Source organism: Diadema antillarum, unplaced genomic scaffold, assembly GCF_040938485.1.
Source record: "Diadema antillarum isolate AM-2024a unplaced genomic scaffold, OU_Dant_1.0 scf00000137, whole genome shotgun sequence".
Taxonomy (NCBI): Eukaryota; Metazoa; Echinodermata; class Echinoidea; order Diadematoida; family Diadematidae; genus Diadema; species Diadema antillarum.
This window is the reverse complement of record NW_027271026.1, coordinates 45,487-66,417: the sequence shown is the minus strand read 5'-3', so window position 1 is coordinate 66,417 and position 20,931 is coordinate 45,487. Positions and strand designations below refer to the sequence as shown.

General features: G+C 38.1%; 1 protein-coding gene across 1 annotated transcript in view; it reads right to left on the bottom strand.

Annotated features, from left to right (window-relative positions):
• LOC139721050 (unconventional myosin-IXb-like) overlaps positions 1 to 19,573 on the bottom strand; it is an 84,585-nt gene extending 65,012 nt beyond the window's left edge. Inside the window, exons 1-3 of the mRNA XM_071632380.1 lie at positions 19,322 to 19,573; positions 14,371 to 15,225; positions 10,115 to 10,209 (exon numbers count right to left, since the gene is read on the bottom strand). Coding sequence (XP_071488481.1) covers positions 10,115 to 10,209; positions 14,371 to 15,225; positions 19,322 to 19,405 — 1,034 coding nt within the window. The 5' untranslated portion in view covers positions 19,406 to 19,573. The remainder of the gene's footprint in view (positions 1 to 10,114; positions 10,210 to 14,370; positions 15,226 to 19,321) is intronic.
• Positions 19,574 to 20,931: the final 1,358 nt, after the last annotated feature.

The following is a 20,931-nucleotide window of genomic DNA, read 5'->3' as shown; positions in this document are numbered from 1 at the left end:
AAGATGTACAGATTACAGTGCATCTATTAAACATTAGTTTCTATGTGCAATACTTCGAAGTTGTAGCATCATTTGCCCAAGCACACAAATATTCTGGCATATGACAGCTGCAAAATATGCTGAGGAATTGAACTGTAATAATGCTTCCAGAACCCTTTGAGGTACGTAGATAGAAACAAGGTGCGCTACACAAACACAGGGCCGGATCCAGGAATTCCGTAAAAAGGGGGCGTGTTTACAAAATTAAAGGGGGGCGCACGCACCCCTCCCCCCATTTTTTCTTTTTATTTCTTTTGTTTCAACAAAAAATAAAGGGGGGGGCGTGCGCCGGTTGTGGTCCTCCCTGGATCCGCCCCTGCAAACATGGATAAGTACTGTTTGGATGTTAAATATGCAGACAAATTCATATCATTAATAATATGTTTTGTCTGATGTATGTAATCCAATTCAACAAAAGAAAAAAGAATATTATCAGAATTCCACTTATAGCATTAAGCCTATCATAGGCAAACAAATCTTCAGTCACATCATGTTCACATCAGATTAAAAAACCACAATACACTCTACGACAAGATAATTGTAAAATGTTTATAATGTTAGTGGATGCCAGGACAGTCGCAACATAAACACAAAGCCCTCTTCTTCTAGTCCATGTAGTCAACCCGCCTCCTGTAAAGCAATCCAGCTGGCATCTCCACCGGAAGAGCTAGGGGGCGGGCGGATGACGACAACGTCATAATGACGAGATGGAGATTTTCCACAAGGGAGGGGCTCAGAGACACAAATACAAACACACATACATCATATCTTGACAGTGATGCTCATGCATGCATACAGTGAATATATACACTTATACAAATACCACATCAGAAGTGATGACACTACATACGAGGCATAGCATCACGATCATGAACAGTGTGTATGTACCAGCATGCTACCCATGGATGACGCAGAATGAGTCAACATCATATCACCTCATGAGAGGCAGAAAGGGGGGCGGGGAGGAGGGGGCAGGGAGAGATGGAGGGGTGATGGGGGGAATGGGGCAGTCTGGATGTCAGGACCGCAAATCACGGCAGTAAAATAACACATCAGAAACGTGATTTCTAATCGGCACTCAATAATTCAGAGAAAAATCATATCTTTAATAACCTCTAAATTGATAGACCTTGCTACCCTTCTTTGCCTGTTTTTTCACCTACATTCATTGTTTCACTCATTACGGGGTTTTAAATTGAAAGTTACTTTCCCCACTTAGTTCAATGCCCTATTTATCCTACAAGTATTATACGCTGTAAATTCTAATGGATTCACATTGCAAAACTGCATACTGTGGTGCTAGATGTTCCATTTACCAATAGCCTTGATCAACGAGGCACATCTGATCCACACACATGCAAGCATAGCACATCATCCTTGTAGACTAAGACATGTACATGTAGGCATAGCTGCCAACATCTGTATTACAATTTACTACTGTAAAAGTGGTTTCTTTCGCGTACAGAAACTTTCGCGGTTTCCATCGGTGCCGACTTTTTCGCGTGTGTTTAAATTCGCGGTCGGTAATGATAGCGTTGTAACAAGCAACGAGTTCAAAACATTTTCGTGTGATGTTAAATTCGCGGTTCAACCTCAAAGCGCGAAAAGCGCGACAATAAAACCACCGCGAAAGAAACCACTTTTATAGTAATCATTCTTACGAAAATTACTTTAATAATCAACAGTGGGTTGTTTTGCATAGAGGCAGACAATACACAGAACATTACAAATACTCTGAATTTCACACAGCCAAAATGGTAGTTACACATGTTATTAACAGTACTAATTGTTACTAAATTTTACTAACATGTAGTTGGCAACTACAGTATGTGTAGGTCTTGAGGGTCTAGATGTACAATACACTGCTTGTTATTGATTAGTGATCATGACACTGTGGCTATACCCTGACTGTCGAAATACACTGTATTCAAGTTGATATAGGATGACATTTCAAGTTACATTGAACCCATTTCTGTATAAGATAGACCAAGAGATGACAACCTAGTCTGTTACTATTCATAAAGACAATTAATGCAATATAGTTAGCATTATCAAACAATGGTATAAATCAACAGTATGTAAATATATATTAAAGATAATAAAAAGTTTTGGTACCTCAAAAGCTTCCCTGAATTTCCTTGTCTTGGTTTGTGTTTCATGTTAAAGTACGTTGTCTGTGAGAATTACTCGCCCCAAAGTGCTCTCATGTCTTAGTAATCACGCAATAATGGTTTCGTACCAGAGCCGACGCTGACCAGCGTCGATAAATATTGTACGAAACCACTGACTGCGACCAGCAGCGTGCAGCCCATTGTACGCATAGCTAACTGCGACCAGCAGCCTCATACGCATAGCGTAATGGGGCTTCGCATTGTAGCATTCAGGATCATGACAGAATTAGTATCGCGGGTAAATGTCAACTTAAAATCCAAAATTTTTTTCGATTTGAAGACTTACCAATTAAGTTGAAGTATTGAAAACAGGCTTCGAACAACGTTTGGTTCTGCCAATAGTCCCTTTCTGTTCGAATTGATGACTGAATGTGACTCGGTCGAGAGGACCTTGGGAGAGCTACATACACTGGATACCATGGCCAGCGCATGCGCACACAAACCTCTTATCCGTTCATGGATTTGAAATTTGTGTGCATGTGATGTGTTCGCATGCACTGGCTGTAGTATTCAGTGTACTGTATGTAGCTCTCCTAAGGTCCTGTCGACCGAGTCACATTCAGTCATCAATTCGAACAGAAAGGGACTATAGGCAGAACCAAACGTTGCCCGAAGCCTGTTTTCAATACTTCAAGTTAATTGGTAAGTCTTCAAATTGAAGAATTTATGGGATTTTAAGTTGACATTTACCCTGCGATACTAAATCTGTCATGATCCTGAATGCTACAATGCGAAGCCCGATTACGCTATGCGTATGGGACTGCTGGTCGCTATGCGTATGGGGCTGCTGATCGCAGTTAATTGCATGATTACTAAGACATGAGAGCACTTTGGGGCGAGTAAGTCTCACAGTGTTAGTTATATGAAAGGTACTTTAACCTGAAACACAAACTAAGACAAGGAAATTCAAGGACACTTTTGAGGTACCAAAACTTTTTATTATCTTTAATTACACCTCTCCTACTGTTTTGGTGAGTTCTTGTTCTTGAGGAATGCCATCATAAAACAAAACAAAAACTTCAATTGATTACTATTACCACCATCCTGATAGTTTGAATTATAAAATGCAAATCTCAATGTCTGATGCAGCATGAAGAAATTGACAATAGGCAATGTGCAATGTAATTGTGATTATATTCAGTGCAGAGTTCATTTTGTCTTTATGTAGGACAAAGAAACTAAATTTTCATTTAGTCACTATTCTGGTATATTGCATATTAATTGACAGTTGAGCCCTCGTGGAAGAGTTGGATTCACAAGAGATACGCATTAATCTTGACTATCAAACAGAGCACGTATCTATCTACAAATTGTACATACCGGTATATGCAAATTATCTATATCACAACTCTATTCTTGGTGGGGGGTTTTTTCCCCTCTTTTTCTTTCCTTTCGGCCACGAGTCCTCACAATTACTCGCCTCTGTATCATAAGTAATGGCTAATAGCATGCCATAACAAGATCTATTTGGAGCTCAATGCCTAGCTGTGAAAACAGTGGATCAATAAATCAATGAGACTTGTTTAACTAGCCTGGTGATCTGCCTGGACTAGTGTGCAGCTTCAGACATTTTACCTCACTAAATATCAGTAACTGGCTTAATTCCTGCAGATTTTCATATATTTTACGTGTGAAATTCTGTCCTTTTTCCCTTCTTTTCTTTTGTATCATGTGTGCGTGTGTATTTTGAGGGAGTATTTCCTTTCTTGGGAGTGAACAGTTACTAAAAGCTTAAAAACAGAAGATGGTAATTCAATTGTAATATAAAAAATACTTTTATTATGCTATTGCATGTTGCACTCTTATGAGGAGAAATTGTAAAAGACCTGTCAAATCTTGCTCTATTTTTACAACCAATCTACATGCAAATATGCATGATTTATCTAAAGACACATACAATGTACAATGACTGTAGTGTAGACCTGTCTACCACCTCAATTGCTTTTCATTAGTTTTTAAAAAGTCTAGACACTAAACCACTGGACTGACATTGTCCTGATTCATCTGATTTGAAGTATAAATCTATTTGATTTTGATCACAATGTGGAATATAAGTTAGAGGAGGGGCTGATCAGGGTCAATGATTTAATCTAGTCAAATACATTCTTGATAAAGATGTCTAAATATGAAGACTAACACCTAACTGGGACCAGGGTGTGTTTATCCCAGTACACAAAGCACACCCTACAACAAGCACAGTGATCTCCATTGATTCGTCTAGTATTGGATTGCAGGATCCAAACACTCTGATTGCACCCTCAGACACCAAATGATATTGAATTTTAATGACTCAATCAGCCTAATTAAAATATCTTTCTTATCTTTTTTTTTTTAATGCTACCAAGTTCGTGTAATATTGATGTTGGATAATGTATAAAGAGGGTGTAATTTTCGCGAATTTCGCGAATCACAGTCAGATTGCGAATTTAACAACACGTGAGAATGTCGCATTGCGCTATAGGTAATACTGCATTTACGATACCATTGGAGTCAATTCACGAAAACAACATCTCGTGAAAATGTCTCTGACCTTCTCATTCCTGAAAATATCTGTATGTGAAAATAACAGCTTATACAGTACTTAGTACAGCAATGTTACATTTTTTTTCTTTTACTCAGGAGTAAATCTACTTTTTCCCAGTCTTTGCAAATGTAACTGCGCTGTATATCTGCAAGAAGAATCAGACGCAAGCATTTACAACACTGACAGTTACAATGTAGGAAGATACACACTATAATCATCATGCCAACATGTACAACAAGGGCCTAGGCCTATTTGTAACAATTCAGATCTTAAAACTTTATAGATATGAGACAGCCCATATAGGCCTAGTGTACATTAAATCTATAAATTTTGGTATGGCACTTCTAAAATGCTGTATGAAATGGATTAAATATGTCCATATGAAAGATTGGTGTTTTCACTGCTATGCTCAAAACACCCTTTATGATATTTTTTTTTTCAAACACAGTATCTGAGTAACAGTCTCAAAAATTAGATTTTTTCTTCTACTCTTCATTCTCCATGCTCTCCTCCCCTTTACACACACACGCACACACACACACATACATACACACACACTCTCTCTCTCACACACACACACACACACACACACACATACACACAAACACACAGCGGTATACACGCTATATTGACTGCATGCAGGTGATGACAACATTAAATACTAATATCAAGGATCCTCATAAACATCGAAGACAATATCTGCCGCAGTTGCTTGAACTATGCGCAATGCACGTATAATGAGTAATACTTTCCTAGTGATACAGTAACTAGTGATTGCTATCATCACAGGGTACTCAAATCTTGAAATAACCACAGAAATAAAGGTATTAAAGGTACTGTTTACCATTGGGAGCAGTGATTCGAAAAATGTTCAAGATATCACATTTGATGCATGTGTAGGTCAGCTGTATCATAAACTATCCTACAGTACCATGTAAAATGTTTGCAATAAAATCTAAAATATTATAAGAAGATATCTCACTTTTTCTCAAAAAACCATAACTGTTGACAGTTTAGTCTAGAAACATTATCCTAACTATTGTTCACATTTTGTATATTAAACAATACTTAACATTAATCATACTGATTCACATTTTTACATTGGTTGTTTCTATCCATAAATCACATTTTAAAACTATTTTGAAGCACTAAATCTGGGTTTTGGTTTCATTTGCAAATGGTAAATTGATGCCTTTAAAATTTAAAAAACAATTCCTCAGCTCTGTCCCCCATTCCTCCCACCCCGTCAGATCTTACCAAGGACTGTCCGGAGACAGAGTCATCGGCCTACACCGCCAGTGACACTTGAAAAATGTCAATTAGCATGCCTAAGATTACTCCGCTCTCCACATCTTTCCTGTCCAGCTGATGAAAAACACCTATCTGTGGAGGAGTGGGTGGGAATCACCTTGAACTATAGGCCCTACATGGACAACTCTAGGAGGAGTGTTTAAGAGGGTGTTCAGATAGTGAAAAAAAAAATTCTCTCCCAAGCATGTCTGTAAGACACATCGTCATGATAGCATTTATAGAGTTCACAGGTCAAGCTCTGTGATATGACACCTTGAAAGAGGAAATCTCACTTGAATTGACTCACAGCCCACAATTTGGTATTACTAATGAAATGTGATTTCGCATTTGTTACATTGATGATCTTGATAAAAACAATTAGCATCAAAGTCATTTCTGAACATGTTTGCAAAAAAAAAAAATATATAACCATGTGAAAAAAAACAACAACACTCAATCTACTCTGGACAATTTCAACCAATGGCTAAAATGAAATATATACATGTACAAGTGTATATATCGACATTGCTTGTAAATAAAACCACATCATTTCCAATAGTTTACAGTCCAGTCCCCTTTAACCTATATATTGTGTACTGTCTACCAAATTAATTTTACCAAATTAATTTATCTGAAAATGCTTATATGGCATACATGTACTTGTCATAAATGCACTACACACTATATGTTCTGGGTAATAAACTCACTGAACTGATATAAAATCAGAAGAGATATCTTGAGAAAAAAAAAAATTATTGATACTGCAATGGAAACTTGGCAGGGCAATGAAAACTTTCTGGTTCGGATATATACACTTTATACAGGCAGGAAAATGGTCATAAGAAACTTCCTTCTCTGAATGGCTTTCATGTGAAATATCATAATATGCTGAATTAGGTTGGCAGAAACTTAAATGTCAATGCTTATCAAAGACTATTACAAGATAATTATCCTACATGTATGCACCTTGACTGATTAATCATATAATTTGATGTGGAGTATCAAAATAGAAATGACAAAATATTACCACTCCTAAATTTGTGGTTGTACATTAATGTGATACATTATCCTTATAATAGACAGATACCACAACATTCCTGATGTCTGGTACTATTCAACCCATTTAGAGTTTGGTGCTATGATATCTTTATTACAGTTTTGATAATTCATTTTCAGTGTTTCAGAAGGTAAAGTTTAAAAAAGCAACTCTTTCCTAAAATGTGATCCATCTATTATTCATACATGTTTGTTTCTGTTGCAGATATTTCTGAAGCTTCTTCAAAATTGGTGAAATAATTTCACTGATTCTTGAAATATGCAACTTTTGTTGTTGTCTTTCTTTTTAAGATTCAAGGTCAATTTTCTTTCTCAAATTGGCCACTGAATACCGTGAATCTCTTCTTGATTTTGTGCAGATTTCCAATAATTAATTCTTATCACTTCCATCAAATCTTTCTTCAATATAAGATATGCGGGGAAATTTAGAGGTACTTATTATTTTGTTGGCGACAAGATTATAATATCTGCAGCAAATATTCCCAAGGGATTAACTTTGCAAGCAGGTGCAGTGACCGGCATGTTACTAGGACTTCAGAATCTTGGGGGGAAAAAAAATACTGCAAGGACTACACTGCAGTCAAATTCACGCTCAAACTAAGTCACTTAGAACCTAAAGGTGCTCATATATGTAGTTCCACTGCACTGTCACTTGCCATAATCTGTATTTTATGTCAAAGCGCATTGATCATGTCATAATCAGAAATACACTTCATGCAATCTACTTGTACAATAAAATGTAATATTGTAATTATAGAAACCATGCTGCAAGTTACAGGCACTGTCTAACAATATCTCCAGCTTGAAAACTCTGAGCCTCGTGGTTATACAAGCTACGTAAGGTGTACATGTACCAGTATCTTTCACAATTTGTCAATATGAAGCTATGACAAAAAATAATAAATAAAGGCTGAAAATAAAAGCTAACTGCTTAAAAACTTGATAATCTGTGAATGACAGCAACATTTTTGTACAGAAAGTTGGAGTGTTTTTTTTTCTTCCTGTGAATACATTTTTGTTCCATCCATTTAAAAAGCATTAGTTCAGTTCAGTCAACTAAGTTTGACATTCTTTTTTAATCGAGCCACCACGATGTTAAACAGTATAATTATGTCATTAAATTTGTTAGTATAACAGTCAATTACTTAATACAGTATGCCTATAAAAAGTTCCATCAGAAGAAATTGAGCATACACTTATGTCTCTTCACACTAGTAAAAAAAAAAGCGATGAGTGATATACCAGATAAAAGTCAATGTACAATTCCTTAGAATATACTAGAACATCAGTTCACTTGAAACTGGATGATATCACCATACAGCACACCATGTTTTATACCATGTAATGGGATGAGCGATAGAATACTGTAAAACATGATATATTCGCGGCATGAAATTTTCGCGAATTGGAGCCAGCAGCCCTTTTCGTGACATGAAATTTTTGCGAATTGCCACTGGTGTTCAATGTATGTAGTGTAGACAAAAACTTTCGCGTGCATTTTAATTTCGCGAATTTTGGCGCTCGCGAAATTCACGAAATTAAAATGCACGCGAAAATTTCTCGTTTTACAGTACACATCATGTATGAAGCTGGTAAATACAATGTAATTGTGTGAAGTTTGTGTGACATATTACATTAATGATGAGTTCTCTTTTGGCACTACATTAAATAAACTTTGGCCCATGAGAATAGAAAGAGCATGGATCACATGGCAGAAATGCATTCTCTATTGCATTAATTAGCATCTGTGTGTCATTACCAAGGCAGAGAAATGATGTACATTGTACAATGTAGGTCATTATGAAGTAAATAGCATGATGCTCACAGAGACTTAAATAATCGAAAGAACGCAGTAGCAAAGAAAGTTTTCTGATCCAACACGTCCACATTCAGAGCAACAGATAAGAACAAGTAACGTCATACATTTTAAAGAGATCCAATTGCATTCATGACAGTGGTATTAAATTCGTAGAAACACTTCTCCAATCCAACTCTTTTTTCTGTTTGTTTGTTTGTTTTGTTTTTTAATTGAGTCACATTCAGAAACAAAAGAATATGGCATGCTAGTTATTCAATTCTGGTGCATTCCATTCCACACACAGGGGGGGTGCTGCTTACCCATTACTTTCTATATTTTCTGTATTTATTGAACATCTGCAGAATGGGAGGAAGGTGCAGAGACTACATTTTGGGAGACGTAAATTTAGAACAAAATGACATATTAGCACAACATCTGTCTTTTTGCATTCCCCTGCCAACATTTTGGGTTTTCTTTTTAAACATAAAGCATCAAAGCAAAGGATGAAATAAAAAAGAAAAGAAAGAGAGGATATCCACAAAATGAAACTAGTCACACCACATTGAATTTGAAATTTCATTCAGCATAATATACTTTACAGATGCCAGCACACAAATCTTTCAAGAAACATGTAATATACAAATTGTATTCAAGCAATTTTGAAGACATCCTATTTCTCTGGTAACATCTTGTGCCTTCCCTTTAAATATTTGATCATAACTATAGGTTTGTGCAGCAGACTGGTAAAGCCAAATTTACATACAATGTACATAATTTTGACAGTCAAAACTTCGTAAGAAGTAACTTCCTGAGAGCAAAATCATTTAAAAGATCAATCTATTATGTAGATTATATGTAATTGCATATATTGCAACAAGAAAATGCAGCAACAGACATCACATCTCCATTTCATAGCATGATGTTATTGCATCACTGCTCTTGAAGTTTTCGCCATGCACGTGAATAAAAATTATCTTAAAATACATTTCAGCAGCTAACAATGAACCAAATCCAGCTGTATAACACTAGTATCCATACAATGTACTATCAAACACATAAATGCACTTTTACACTGTACTTTTTGGGTGCAATTGCACATGTACGACGGGACAGTAGAAAAAAAAAATACTATTCACCATAATCACAAAACACAAAGCTACATCTTTACATCTCAAAACAGAACACAACTCAACAACATAGAACCCTAAAAGTGGTTAAGAAAGGAACAGAACTTACCCATGAACTGTGCCATTTTCTCGGTAGTTGATTTGGATGAATTTGCCAAAGCGACTGCTGTTGTTGTTCACCACAGTTTTTGCATTCCCAAATGCCTGCATCAGATAGGAACATAATCACATCATAACTAATTATAGCTGATTGACAGATTGTAATCTTGATCCCAGAAGGGGTATTTTGTGGTTACAATATTCATTAATGATAACCTTCATTTGTGATACCCTTCATTAGCATACATCATTTTCCCAATCACATGAACTGTAAAAACTTTAACAGCAGCAGCACTATTTAATTTCTGTAACAATACGTGTCAACAACACTGTGCTGTTGTACAGTACAAGCTCTATATGATCGTACATGAAAAACATGGAGCACTATCTCTATCTCCAAACTACCATTTTCTTCTCAGCAATTGTTCAATGTTCAGAAAAGAAATATCAAGTAATAAACTCTGAAAATGTATTTCTATTGTGACATGACAATGTTTTAATAGTCATGATAAAAAGGGAAAATTTAAATGGGATTATTGCATTAATGCTCTGCCTGTGCTTGCTGCACAGTAACTACACATTACCAGAAATGCACAAGTCAGCACCGAAAGTGTGACCCACTGGACCTCCGCGTGTTGCACCTCGGTGCATTAAGATCACTTCATTAATTTGCACATACAGTGTACAGGCCTGACCACAAGCAACTTAATGTATTGTTAAGTAAATGCTATTGGGAGAATTCAAAATTACATAATGCATTTTGTATCAAGATTGTCCATATATAGTTTTATGCTTTGCATGTGACTAATTCTACGATAAAATATGCAGTGGAACAGTTTCTTTTGTAAATGTTAATTCATCATCATGAATTATGCACTATATGGTGAAAACATGGTTGTTTTATACAAATAGTTAGCTTTAATTCAACTTGAAGTCACTGGGCAGCAATCACAAATGTTGTTTGAATTATATAGTCCATGGATTATGCAAATTTTGTCTGTATGCCTGAAAGAGATGAAGTGTGCCAACAGGCATCCAATTCTGAATGTGCGCTGACATGCACATGTGAAATGTGTGCCTATTTTGCACAGTTTGTTTTGAAGAGTTCATAGACTAAATTTAGACCATGGCTTTGATTCAAACTACACCTTTGTGAAGTCACGCCATCATGTTCTCTAGCAAAAATTGTGTCTTCCAGCTATAAAAGAAAAGATATCATCAACTGATGTCTTGGATGAAAAGAATAAAGAGAAGGAACTATACAACATCATCAATTCAACAGATGATCATATCATATTTCCCTTTCATTTTCATAACTGATTTAAAATGATCACAGTCTCTGAAGTGAATGAATATGAAAGGCCCCAATATGCACCGATGAAAAAACAAAGAGGGAAAAAAAATCCCAGCCATTCTTGGCCACTTTTCTTCATCCCCATAGCTGTTTTGTCCCACAATTTGGCCTTGGAGACTTTAAGTGAATTTGGGACGTGCCTCAAAATAGTTCGCACATATGACGACAGCAGCTCCATTCTTACATGACTTTCCGACCAATTCACGAACCAAAAATAGTTGGAAAAGCTTTCTGCTTCGACTGACCTAACCCTAGAGCATCTATTAATGGATTCTTTCAGATGAGTGATTTTAGCTGCTAAACTGTGCCCTGGGTTTGGGAATATAATACATCTAATACTCTATGCTGCAACTGGCCAAACAAAACATTAAAAACTGCCCCAAAAATAGAACATCTAATACTTTCACCGACACAAACTGACAGTTTTGACAACAAGCGAAAGAGAATAGGACTGCTTTTACAAGATGATTTTTAAAAAAAAGAAAATCTCAGGCTGTATGAATATAGACTAAAATTCTGCAAATTATGCAGCTTATATGCTTCCTACTAGTTTAATCTTATATCTCTCATTACAGGTTGCAGCATTATTACAATTTTTTTTGTAAGAGCTATAATGTCTACATGCATTGACAGGAAAATCAAACTGGTATTTATGTGTCAATTGTTATATGAAATTTAGCTTAGGATACAAACACAACTTCTTTTAAAGCAAAATATCAATATATATGCTACCGAGTACTTATTTAACTCGTTGGACGGGCTAATTTTGCTACAACATGCATTTTCCATGCATCACCCCTGCCCGAGAATACTCGGGACTCGTCCTTAACGGGATAATATACTGTTTACCTAACATTTCAGAAGATCAACTTCAAACTTCTTGTCCACACTGGTTATTGTCCCCGCCGAACGAGTTCGAGCAGGGGACTATGAAACGGGCTCCGTACGTGTGTGTGTCCGTGTGTCCGTCCGTCCGTCCGTCCGTCCGTCCGTCCGTCCGTCCGTGTGTCCGTGTGTCCGTGTGTGCGTCCATGTGTGATCAAAATCTTCAATTTGCTACTTCTCTGTCATTTATGAGCCAATTTTGATTCTGTTTGCTTTATATGATAGCACTACATGGGAGCTTTGAAACTTCTACACAGAATTTCAGTCGTGACCTTTGACCTTGACCTTTGACCTATATTGTACATTTTGCTACAAAATGCTACTCCTTCGCCATTTCTGACCCGATTTCGATTCCGTTTGCTTTATGTGATGGCACTAGGTGAGGGCTTCAAAACTTCTACACAGAATTTTGACCTTTGACTTCTTTGACCTTTGACCTTGATTTTTTTGACCTATATTGTACATTTTGCTACAAAATGCTACTCCTTCGCCATTTCTAACCCGATTTCGATTCCGTTTGCTTTATGTGATGGCACTAGGTGAGGGCTTCAAAACTTCTACACAGAATTTTGACCTTTGACTTCTTTGACCTTTGACCTTGATTTTTGACCTATATTGTACATTTTGCTACGAAATGCTACTCCTTCGCCATTTTTAACCCGATTTCGATTCTGTTTGCTTTATATGATGGCACTAGTTGAGGGCTTCAAAACTTCTACACAGAATTTTGACCTTTGACTTCTTTGACCTTTGACCTTGATTTTTGACCTATATTGTGCATTTTGCTACAGAATGCTACTCCTTCGCCATTTCTAACCCGATTTCGATTCCGTTTGCTTTATGTGATAGCACTAGGTGAGGGCTTCAAAACTTCTACACAGAATTTTGACCTTTGTCTTCTTTGACCTTTGACCTTGATTTTTGACCTATATTGTACATTGGCTACAAAATGCTACTCCTTCGCCATTTCTAACCCAATTTCGATTCCATTTGCTTTATGTGATGGCACTAGGTGAGGGCTTCAAAACTTCTACACAGAATTTTGACCTTTGACTTCTTTGACCTTTGACCTTGATTTTTTACCTATATTGCACATTTTGTTACAAAATGCTACTTCCGGCGGGGACATATGTTACGCACCGCGTAATTTCTACTTTTCCTTGTTATTTTTCCAATCATTGTCTGCAGTTTCTGCTTATGCATGTAGACATGTTGTACTTGAAAACACATGTATCATTCCTGTCTGGCTCGTAGATTGTGAAAACAAAGTAAGAAATTGGGTGTATCAAGGAGCTTCTTGAAGCTCCTTGGGCGTATCAATGTACATACGAGATTAACTCTCCTATCACCATCAACATTATTAATGTGTTTGCAATTTTGTATGGGGGTTCTAGAAGGGTCAAACTAGGGCCTACCATCATCACAACCAGCTGGTGTCTGTTCGGCTATAAATCTTTATTCCTACACTGTCTGTATCATATTTGCATTTGAAGATTCCATCCACAATGCACTTGCTCATACATACATGATTAAACAGCTTACGATCACTGCCTAACCCCTCACATTTCACACTGTAAAACAGGAGGGCTCAGATAACATATTTGTTAGCATAGTTTACAGAAGAGTCCCCAGACCAGATCTTCATGCTATAACCATAAATATTAGACGAAAGCACCACTCATCCCCCTCCCCCTTAAAGTGAAAAAAAAAAAAAAAACAAAAAACAAAACGATGGTTCACATTCTTTAGTGTCAGATTAGAAATCTCAATCCACAAGTTTTATCATAAGTGATATGCAGCAGATTTGTGTTAATTTTCGTAAGCTCTGTTGAGTCTATTTGAGTTCAGAACAGACAGACACCTGTAACATTAACCAGTCACATGAATGCTTTAGGGCAAATTTGTAACATACACTGGATGACTACCAGAAGTACAACTGCATATTCTGGATAATGCATTATAATTACGAACACATTATGAACACTCTGTGGATTAGCAGAGAAGGAATGTGCACGGAACTTCCCTACCTCAAGCACTGGGCCAGCTCCAAGAAGAGTCTGTTCCACACCACTAGCTGCTCCTTTCTGGCTCAGTGCAGTCAGGTGGTGGATTAATAACGTAGTACTCTCCGTTTTTCCCGACCCACTCTCTCCTGATATCACAATGCACTGGTTCTGTTTCTCCTGAAGCATCGTATGGAAAGCAGCGTCCGCAATCGCAAATATGTGAGGGGGCAGTTCCCCGAATCTGTGGTTCTGATACAAGTTGACATACTTGGGGTTGTAGATGGGAAAGAATTTGAACGGGTTGACGGCAATGAGGATTGAGCCGACGTACGTGTAGATCTTTCCCTTGCGGAACCGCGCCGAGAGATTGTCCAGGAGGGTGGTCTCGTTCAGGTCCGGCAGTTTGCATAGGTCATGGCAGTCCCCCGATGCCGAGGGCTGCGGGAAGTACCCGCTGACAAAGGAGTCGATGCTCTGCATGTCGGACATGTCGGGCACGGAGCCCGGCGTCTCGTTCACCCCGCGCAGAAAGAAGCGATAGTTCGTCTGGAAGGTGGCCGCGTTCTGCTCCTGACCCACAAAAACCTTGGGCCAGAGTAATTGCACTTTGACAGGGTACTCTCCGGGGTCCAGTCGGCGCTCCTTGCAGCTCTGGCCTGAATCCTGGCAAACCTCGGCCAAGTAGTACTCCTCTGGCCGGCTCAGTGTCAGCTTGCTGCACAGGGTGTCCAGTAGGTCGGCGGTGCTGGTCTGCTTGGTTGCGTCGATGACCACGTAGTGCCGATCGGGGTCCACAGTGCCCGGGTGAACCCTCACAGCATAGACGGTGTCATCCACCCCAACCCCTTCCGCCATGCCGCTACCGGTGGTCTGCACCTGTTGGTCCAAGTGAAATCACACATTAAACATTAAACCTGATGTTACTGCTGCAACAAGCTGGTCAGTCATAGGGTGTCCTGGAGCCCATGCCACTTTATGGTACACGTTGTACCTTCTACTCAAACTATCTCCCACCTCCCTTTGTACTTTACCAACACAATACTGTAAAAATGGATATTTTCGCGCGACTAATTTTTCGCGCCTGGCCGGGTAAGAAGAGTTTCGCGTGTTTTTACATCAACAGAATCAAGACATCACGCACAGGAACATATGGCAAGCAAAAATATTCGCATGCTTTTATTTTCGCGCTAGTTTCTGGTTGCGCGAAATGCGCGAAAATTTCAACACCGCGAAAATTTCCACTTTTACAGTATGCACACAAACTACCAGTTTCAGTGACGAGTCAAGAGTAAACTGTATGATCTGGGTGAGTAGTGATGTCTAATATGGCATATTAAAGAGCTAACTTGGTTCATGTGAGAAAAAAAAAAGATGTCATCATAATGTCATCCCCCAAAAACAGGATATATGACTTACAATGCATATATCAAAATATGCATCATATATTCATAAATGTACACACAAATATTATCTACTTGTGTATATAAAGGGCCTATTATATACACATACATTCTATAATACAGTCATGAACACGTATGTGCACAATACACACGACATCTACACCTACCTCTCCTGTTTCACTGAGAGAAAATGAGCATATCGAAACTTATCTGTGTCTCCACACCATACAGGAAGTTAAAGAATAAGAAACTGGACACTTCTAAAACAGCACGCTCTCCACATTAGCCAAGCGCTTTGTTTTCAAGCATGACCCAGTTCACTGCAGACAGATGCATTTTTTCTCTCTCTCTCTTCCAAAGAGAGCAAAGGGCATTGATTTAAACACATGTGTCTTTGAAACAAGGAAACTTAAATTTTATGGCTGAGCAACTGACTGGTCTCAGAAAAAGAGAGAATGTTTCCACATCAATGCCACTGCATTATCTGCACTGTGTAAATAAAAATCAAGCTAAAACTGTAAAGGCAGTAATGTGTACAAACATGCATTTACTGTGCTTCGAGTATCTTTGTCTTTCCACCAATAGAGCTACCAGTAATCATCAAACAGAGAAGCCATTCTACAAGGTGGCAACCAAAGCATCCTGATATCCACGACTGACTCAGATTTTTTTTTTTTATTGTCCTCGTTTCAAGAAGTCACTGACCAGAGAGAAGACCCTTTGAGTGTGTGTGTGTGTGTGTGTGTGTGTGTGTGTGCAGTTAGTGTGGCCAAGTAAACACTGTCCTTACTCATGTGTTTGAACTCTCCTCCCTCGCCCCCCCCCCCCCCCCTTTCATTCAAAGGGCATTGCCACTACCGTCTCATCCCAGCACCACAGCCTTGGTTCAGTGTGGGAATGTGTGTTCACGCCTTAAAAGTGACACAGTGCAAACAGACAGAGTCATCCGGTATGCCTGCCATGAACTTCATCTTATGAATGAGGGGAGCATGTGTGTACTGCTGTTGCACCCGCAGGTCACTGACATGACACATGATTCCATTGAGAAGTATCCAGTTGTGTTGATGTGTGTACATATATGTGTGTGTGTGTGTGTTGCGTGTGTGTGAACACATCATACCTTATGCCACAGCCTGGTTATCATATCCTCCCCATTATGAACACATCCCAAACCAGTTTTAGTTACTCACTACATTTGGTATATTAGCCAATGTGAAAATATTATTAGTTCCACAAAGCACTTAAAATACATTTATGACTCTTTATTTTCCTCTTTACACTTTGACTTCAAGGAGAGAGAAATGAGCAGTACTTGAGCACAAAAATGTTCACATCTTGTTATTCTCATAATCCTACTTCCTTCCTTTTGTTTTCCTTGCAAAGTTGTTCAAAAAACCCCAAAACATACACCTTCATTTACCTAGATATGCTTTACTAGTATTCTATAAATGGTCATTCACAGCCAATAGCTTACTTTTAACATTACCTTTGAGAAGGCCACACTTTGCACAAAAACGTTTGATGCATTGTGAACTGTAATGTTGCTGATAAGTCGTATCAAATCTAACAAAAGTTTACAACATAACTACAACATTTTAGATTTGGTCACTTGTTTTCAAGAGCACTGATAAGATTCTTCAGAATATTCTGGTTCTTATGAAATATTATGAAAAACTCATCTGTGAAGAATATCAGTCATACCAAAATCAGTTTAATAATTGCAAAGGTATTTATATTTTCCCTTCCTTACCAAAACAATCCTAGCTGCTATGAATGAACACTGCCTTTTCTCCACTCATTCAAATCTACAGCGAGATGTTGCACACACAATATCAATTCATCCATCTGCCTTTATTAGTATCGTAGCATGGCAATTGTCTGCAGACAAAATATCGTGACCATTCATGCATGAATTTGGACCGCATCCTTGGCACTTGTGAAAAATCCATATAACCTAATCAACCAGACAGTGCCCTATTGTTTACCGTTGGGCCATAACCTCTAGTAATCACCAATGTATTACTTTGTAAATAGCTCTCCCTATGTATGTCGCCTATGAGAGAACTGTAATTGAAATATAATATGACAACACTTGGGTATATTGGGCAATACTATTATGCTGCATATCTCTTTCCAATTTTCTATGTATCTCACAATCTGTTTTTTTTTTCATCTTTCCTTCTTGTTCAACATCTCCCTCTGTCTTCATCTCTCACGCTTTCTTTTTCTCACCTCTCATACATCACCCTCTCTTTCTCTCTAATTTTATCTCCCATAAAAGACAGAGTAGACACTAAAGACAAAATCCTGTATCAATATGCTGTATTTTCCCAAATAAACCAATATGTTAGGCTACCCGATAGTTCGCACAAAGAACTTGATAATTATATACATCTGATATTTCTCCTTTGTGGTCAACATCAATACATTGGAGAGAAGGTTGAACCTACAACTCAATATTTGATATCGTTGGTTGAGAATGATAAGGGCGTTAAGTTGTCACAAAACCCATAGTGTTCCAGACAACTTTACAACGCCCTTCTCATTCTCAACAGACGATATAATACCAATTGTTACGATCAAAACACAATGTGCTATTTTTATGTATGTGCTGCAGCAATCTTTCTAGGAATATTACACGCGACAAACACTGTTAATATCCTCTCTGTGATCGGGTACCAACTGGTATAATGTCAGACTACAAGATGCCCTTTCCATTCTATTCTCAAATTCGAGATTGTGCTTGAAATGTCATCACGATGCATTTGCCTGACACAGTATAAACATATTTATTCATGAAATTGTACCAAACCTATCACAGAGGTATTTGTGAGTTTTGTACATCATGCATTGCAAATGTATCTGCTATTGTGGGTGCTGGTAATTCTTTTAAAGCAGGGATTCTTTGATATCTTTTTTTTTTTTTATCAGAGTGTAGAAAATAGTTGAATTTGGGGGGTAGCCTCCTGCAGATTCAGAGAGATTTAACAACTCATTTTGTGTTATCATTGAAACATTATGCACAAAGTACAAACACAGTACAAGTGCTTTACTTTCTTGGCAAAATGGTATCAAAATCACACCACAAATGCAAATACAGCCAGTTCTTTTCTTAGCTGACTGCATCATTGTGGAGTTTAATTAAGATAGAGTGTTTTTTTTTTTCATAGTTAATTTGATTTTAGTATACAACTTCATAAACCAGAAAGTAATGCATTTTGACTGTGCTTTAGAATTTGAGAGGAAATACAAGTACACACCATCTGTATACAAACAATGTTTCAATATACATGTACAAACAATATGACATTGTACACTCTGTATCACTTCTACAGATTCCAGACAAAAGAGTGCATAAACTGTAGAGAGTACTTGAAACCATACAGGCACTATACACCGTTTGAAGCAGCACAAAATGCGAGAGGCCATGTTTCCTTTACGAAACATATTGTATGGATACACTTGATAGCAACGCACACAACAGTATAGTAGAAATACCATCATACGCTACACAATATGCCATGATATGCATGTCTACTACATCACAGCCGAATAATAAGCAGTTTACTCACATGAGCGAATTCTTGCGGGAAATTATGCCGGCACGCCACACACTTACACCCATCTTGCATGGCCTCCTCCCGCACTAGCATCATTTAATAAGAGCGCATCACTGCACCTCACCGATTACATCCACTTTGGCGTCAGCACCCCTTTTAAAGAAAAAAAGGGGGGAGCACTACCAAATGTGTTTTTCTCCCCCTTTCTCAGCATATAAGACTACTCCTCTTCCTTATCCTGCCCCTTCTCTCACCAGCACAGCTCACATGAATGACTTTCCACTAGCTCTGAACGCTCAGGAGAATCTGGTTTCACGTTCAAGCACAACACTGTGCACACACGCATTACCGCACACTACCCGTAGATCCACACCCGACCACTCTATAGACACTGAACTCCGGTATTGATCCAATAGAGCTGCGAGATTTCCTCCCGTCTGTGTCCCACCTAATGTCTTTCACAATAATCCAATAATAAACTGCATCACTATTATCCTATATATTGGCAAATCTCTCCCTCTCTGTCTCTCTCCCCTCTCTCTCTTTCTACTGGTGTATAAAGTGTTTGTGTGTATGTGTGTGTGTGTGTGTGTGTGTGTGTTTTCTGGATCCTTTCTTGTCTTCTCTGCCTTGATTGGGATATACGTAAATAAAAAATACATTGTATTAACCTCTCACTTGTTCTCTCCCTCTACCCCCCCCCCCTTTTCCTTTCTCTCTCTGACTCTCTCTTTATCAAGTCATTTATTTTCCCGCATTTTTCCCCCTTTTTATCTTGCTCTTACTCTCCCTTTTTTTTTCTTCTTCTTCTTTTTCCATACGCTCATGTCTGCAGTGCAATGCAAAGTGCACATCACGTATGTGGCCTGGGGTCCCAATGTAATCTGCATGCACGCAGTCGTACCACATGGCAGGTCTTTACATTACTGGTGTATTGTGGTCTATGGCAGGTACGGTACAATTATTATTGTTCCAAGGATTCAGATGAGTGCTATGCAATTATGATGCATGCTGAATGTATCATTGAATACACGCCCACCTTGTGTTTCAGCATGACGTGTGCTGTTTACAAAGCATATCTTTTGCCCTCCCCCCCCCCCCCATTTCACATGGAAGGTCCCACATTTTCACAAATATTATTGTTTCATATCCTCACGTTAAAGTACAACTTGCTATAGAAAACTTCAATTACAAATGATTTCTTACATGCACAGATCTATAGAACTGAGGCATGCAGCATTAATTTGTATGTGATGCATTCTGCACATATAATTGTCAAAACAAACTGTTTGAGGCAATGGTAGTATGGTTTATTAGACTGTCCATCTGGTCATAGATTCTGCAGCAAAGCCTTATCTACTCAAGTAATCAAAACTGCAAAGTTCTGAAAAAAAAAATCTGGTTGTGAATTTTTCAGCAAAGCCATATCAACTTAAGTAATCAAAACTGCAAAGCTGCTAAAAATATCATTCACTTCTTCAAAACAACAAACACAGCTGATAAACTTTTAGAACACAGTAGAGGCAGTTTGATATTTTCCATAGTTTTTGTGTGGGTGGAATGTTGTCAGAAAGGAATAGCATTTCAGTTGCTTGCTTTGATGCAACATGATAGCTTCTGAG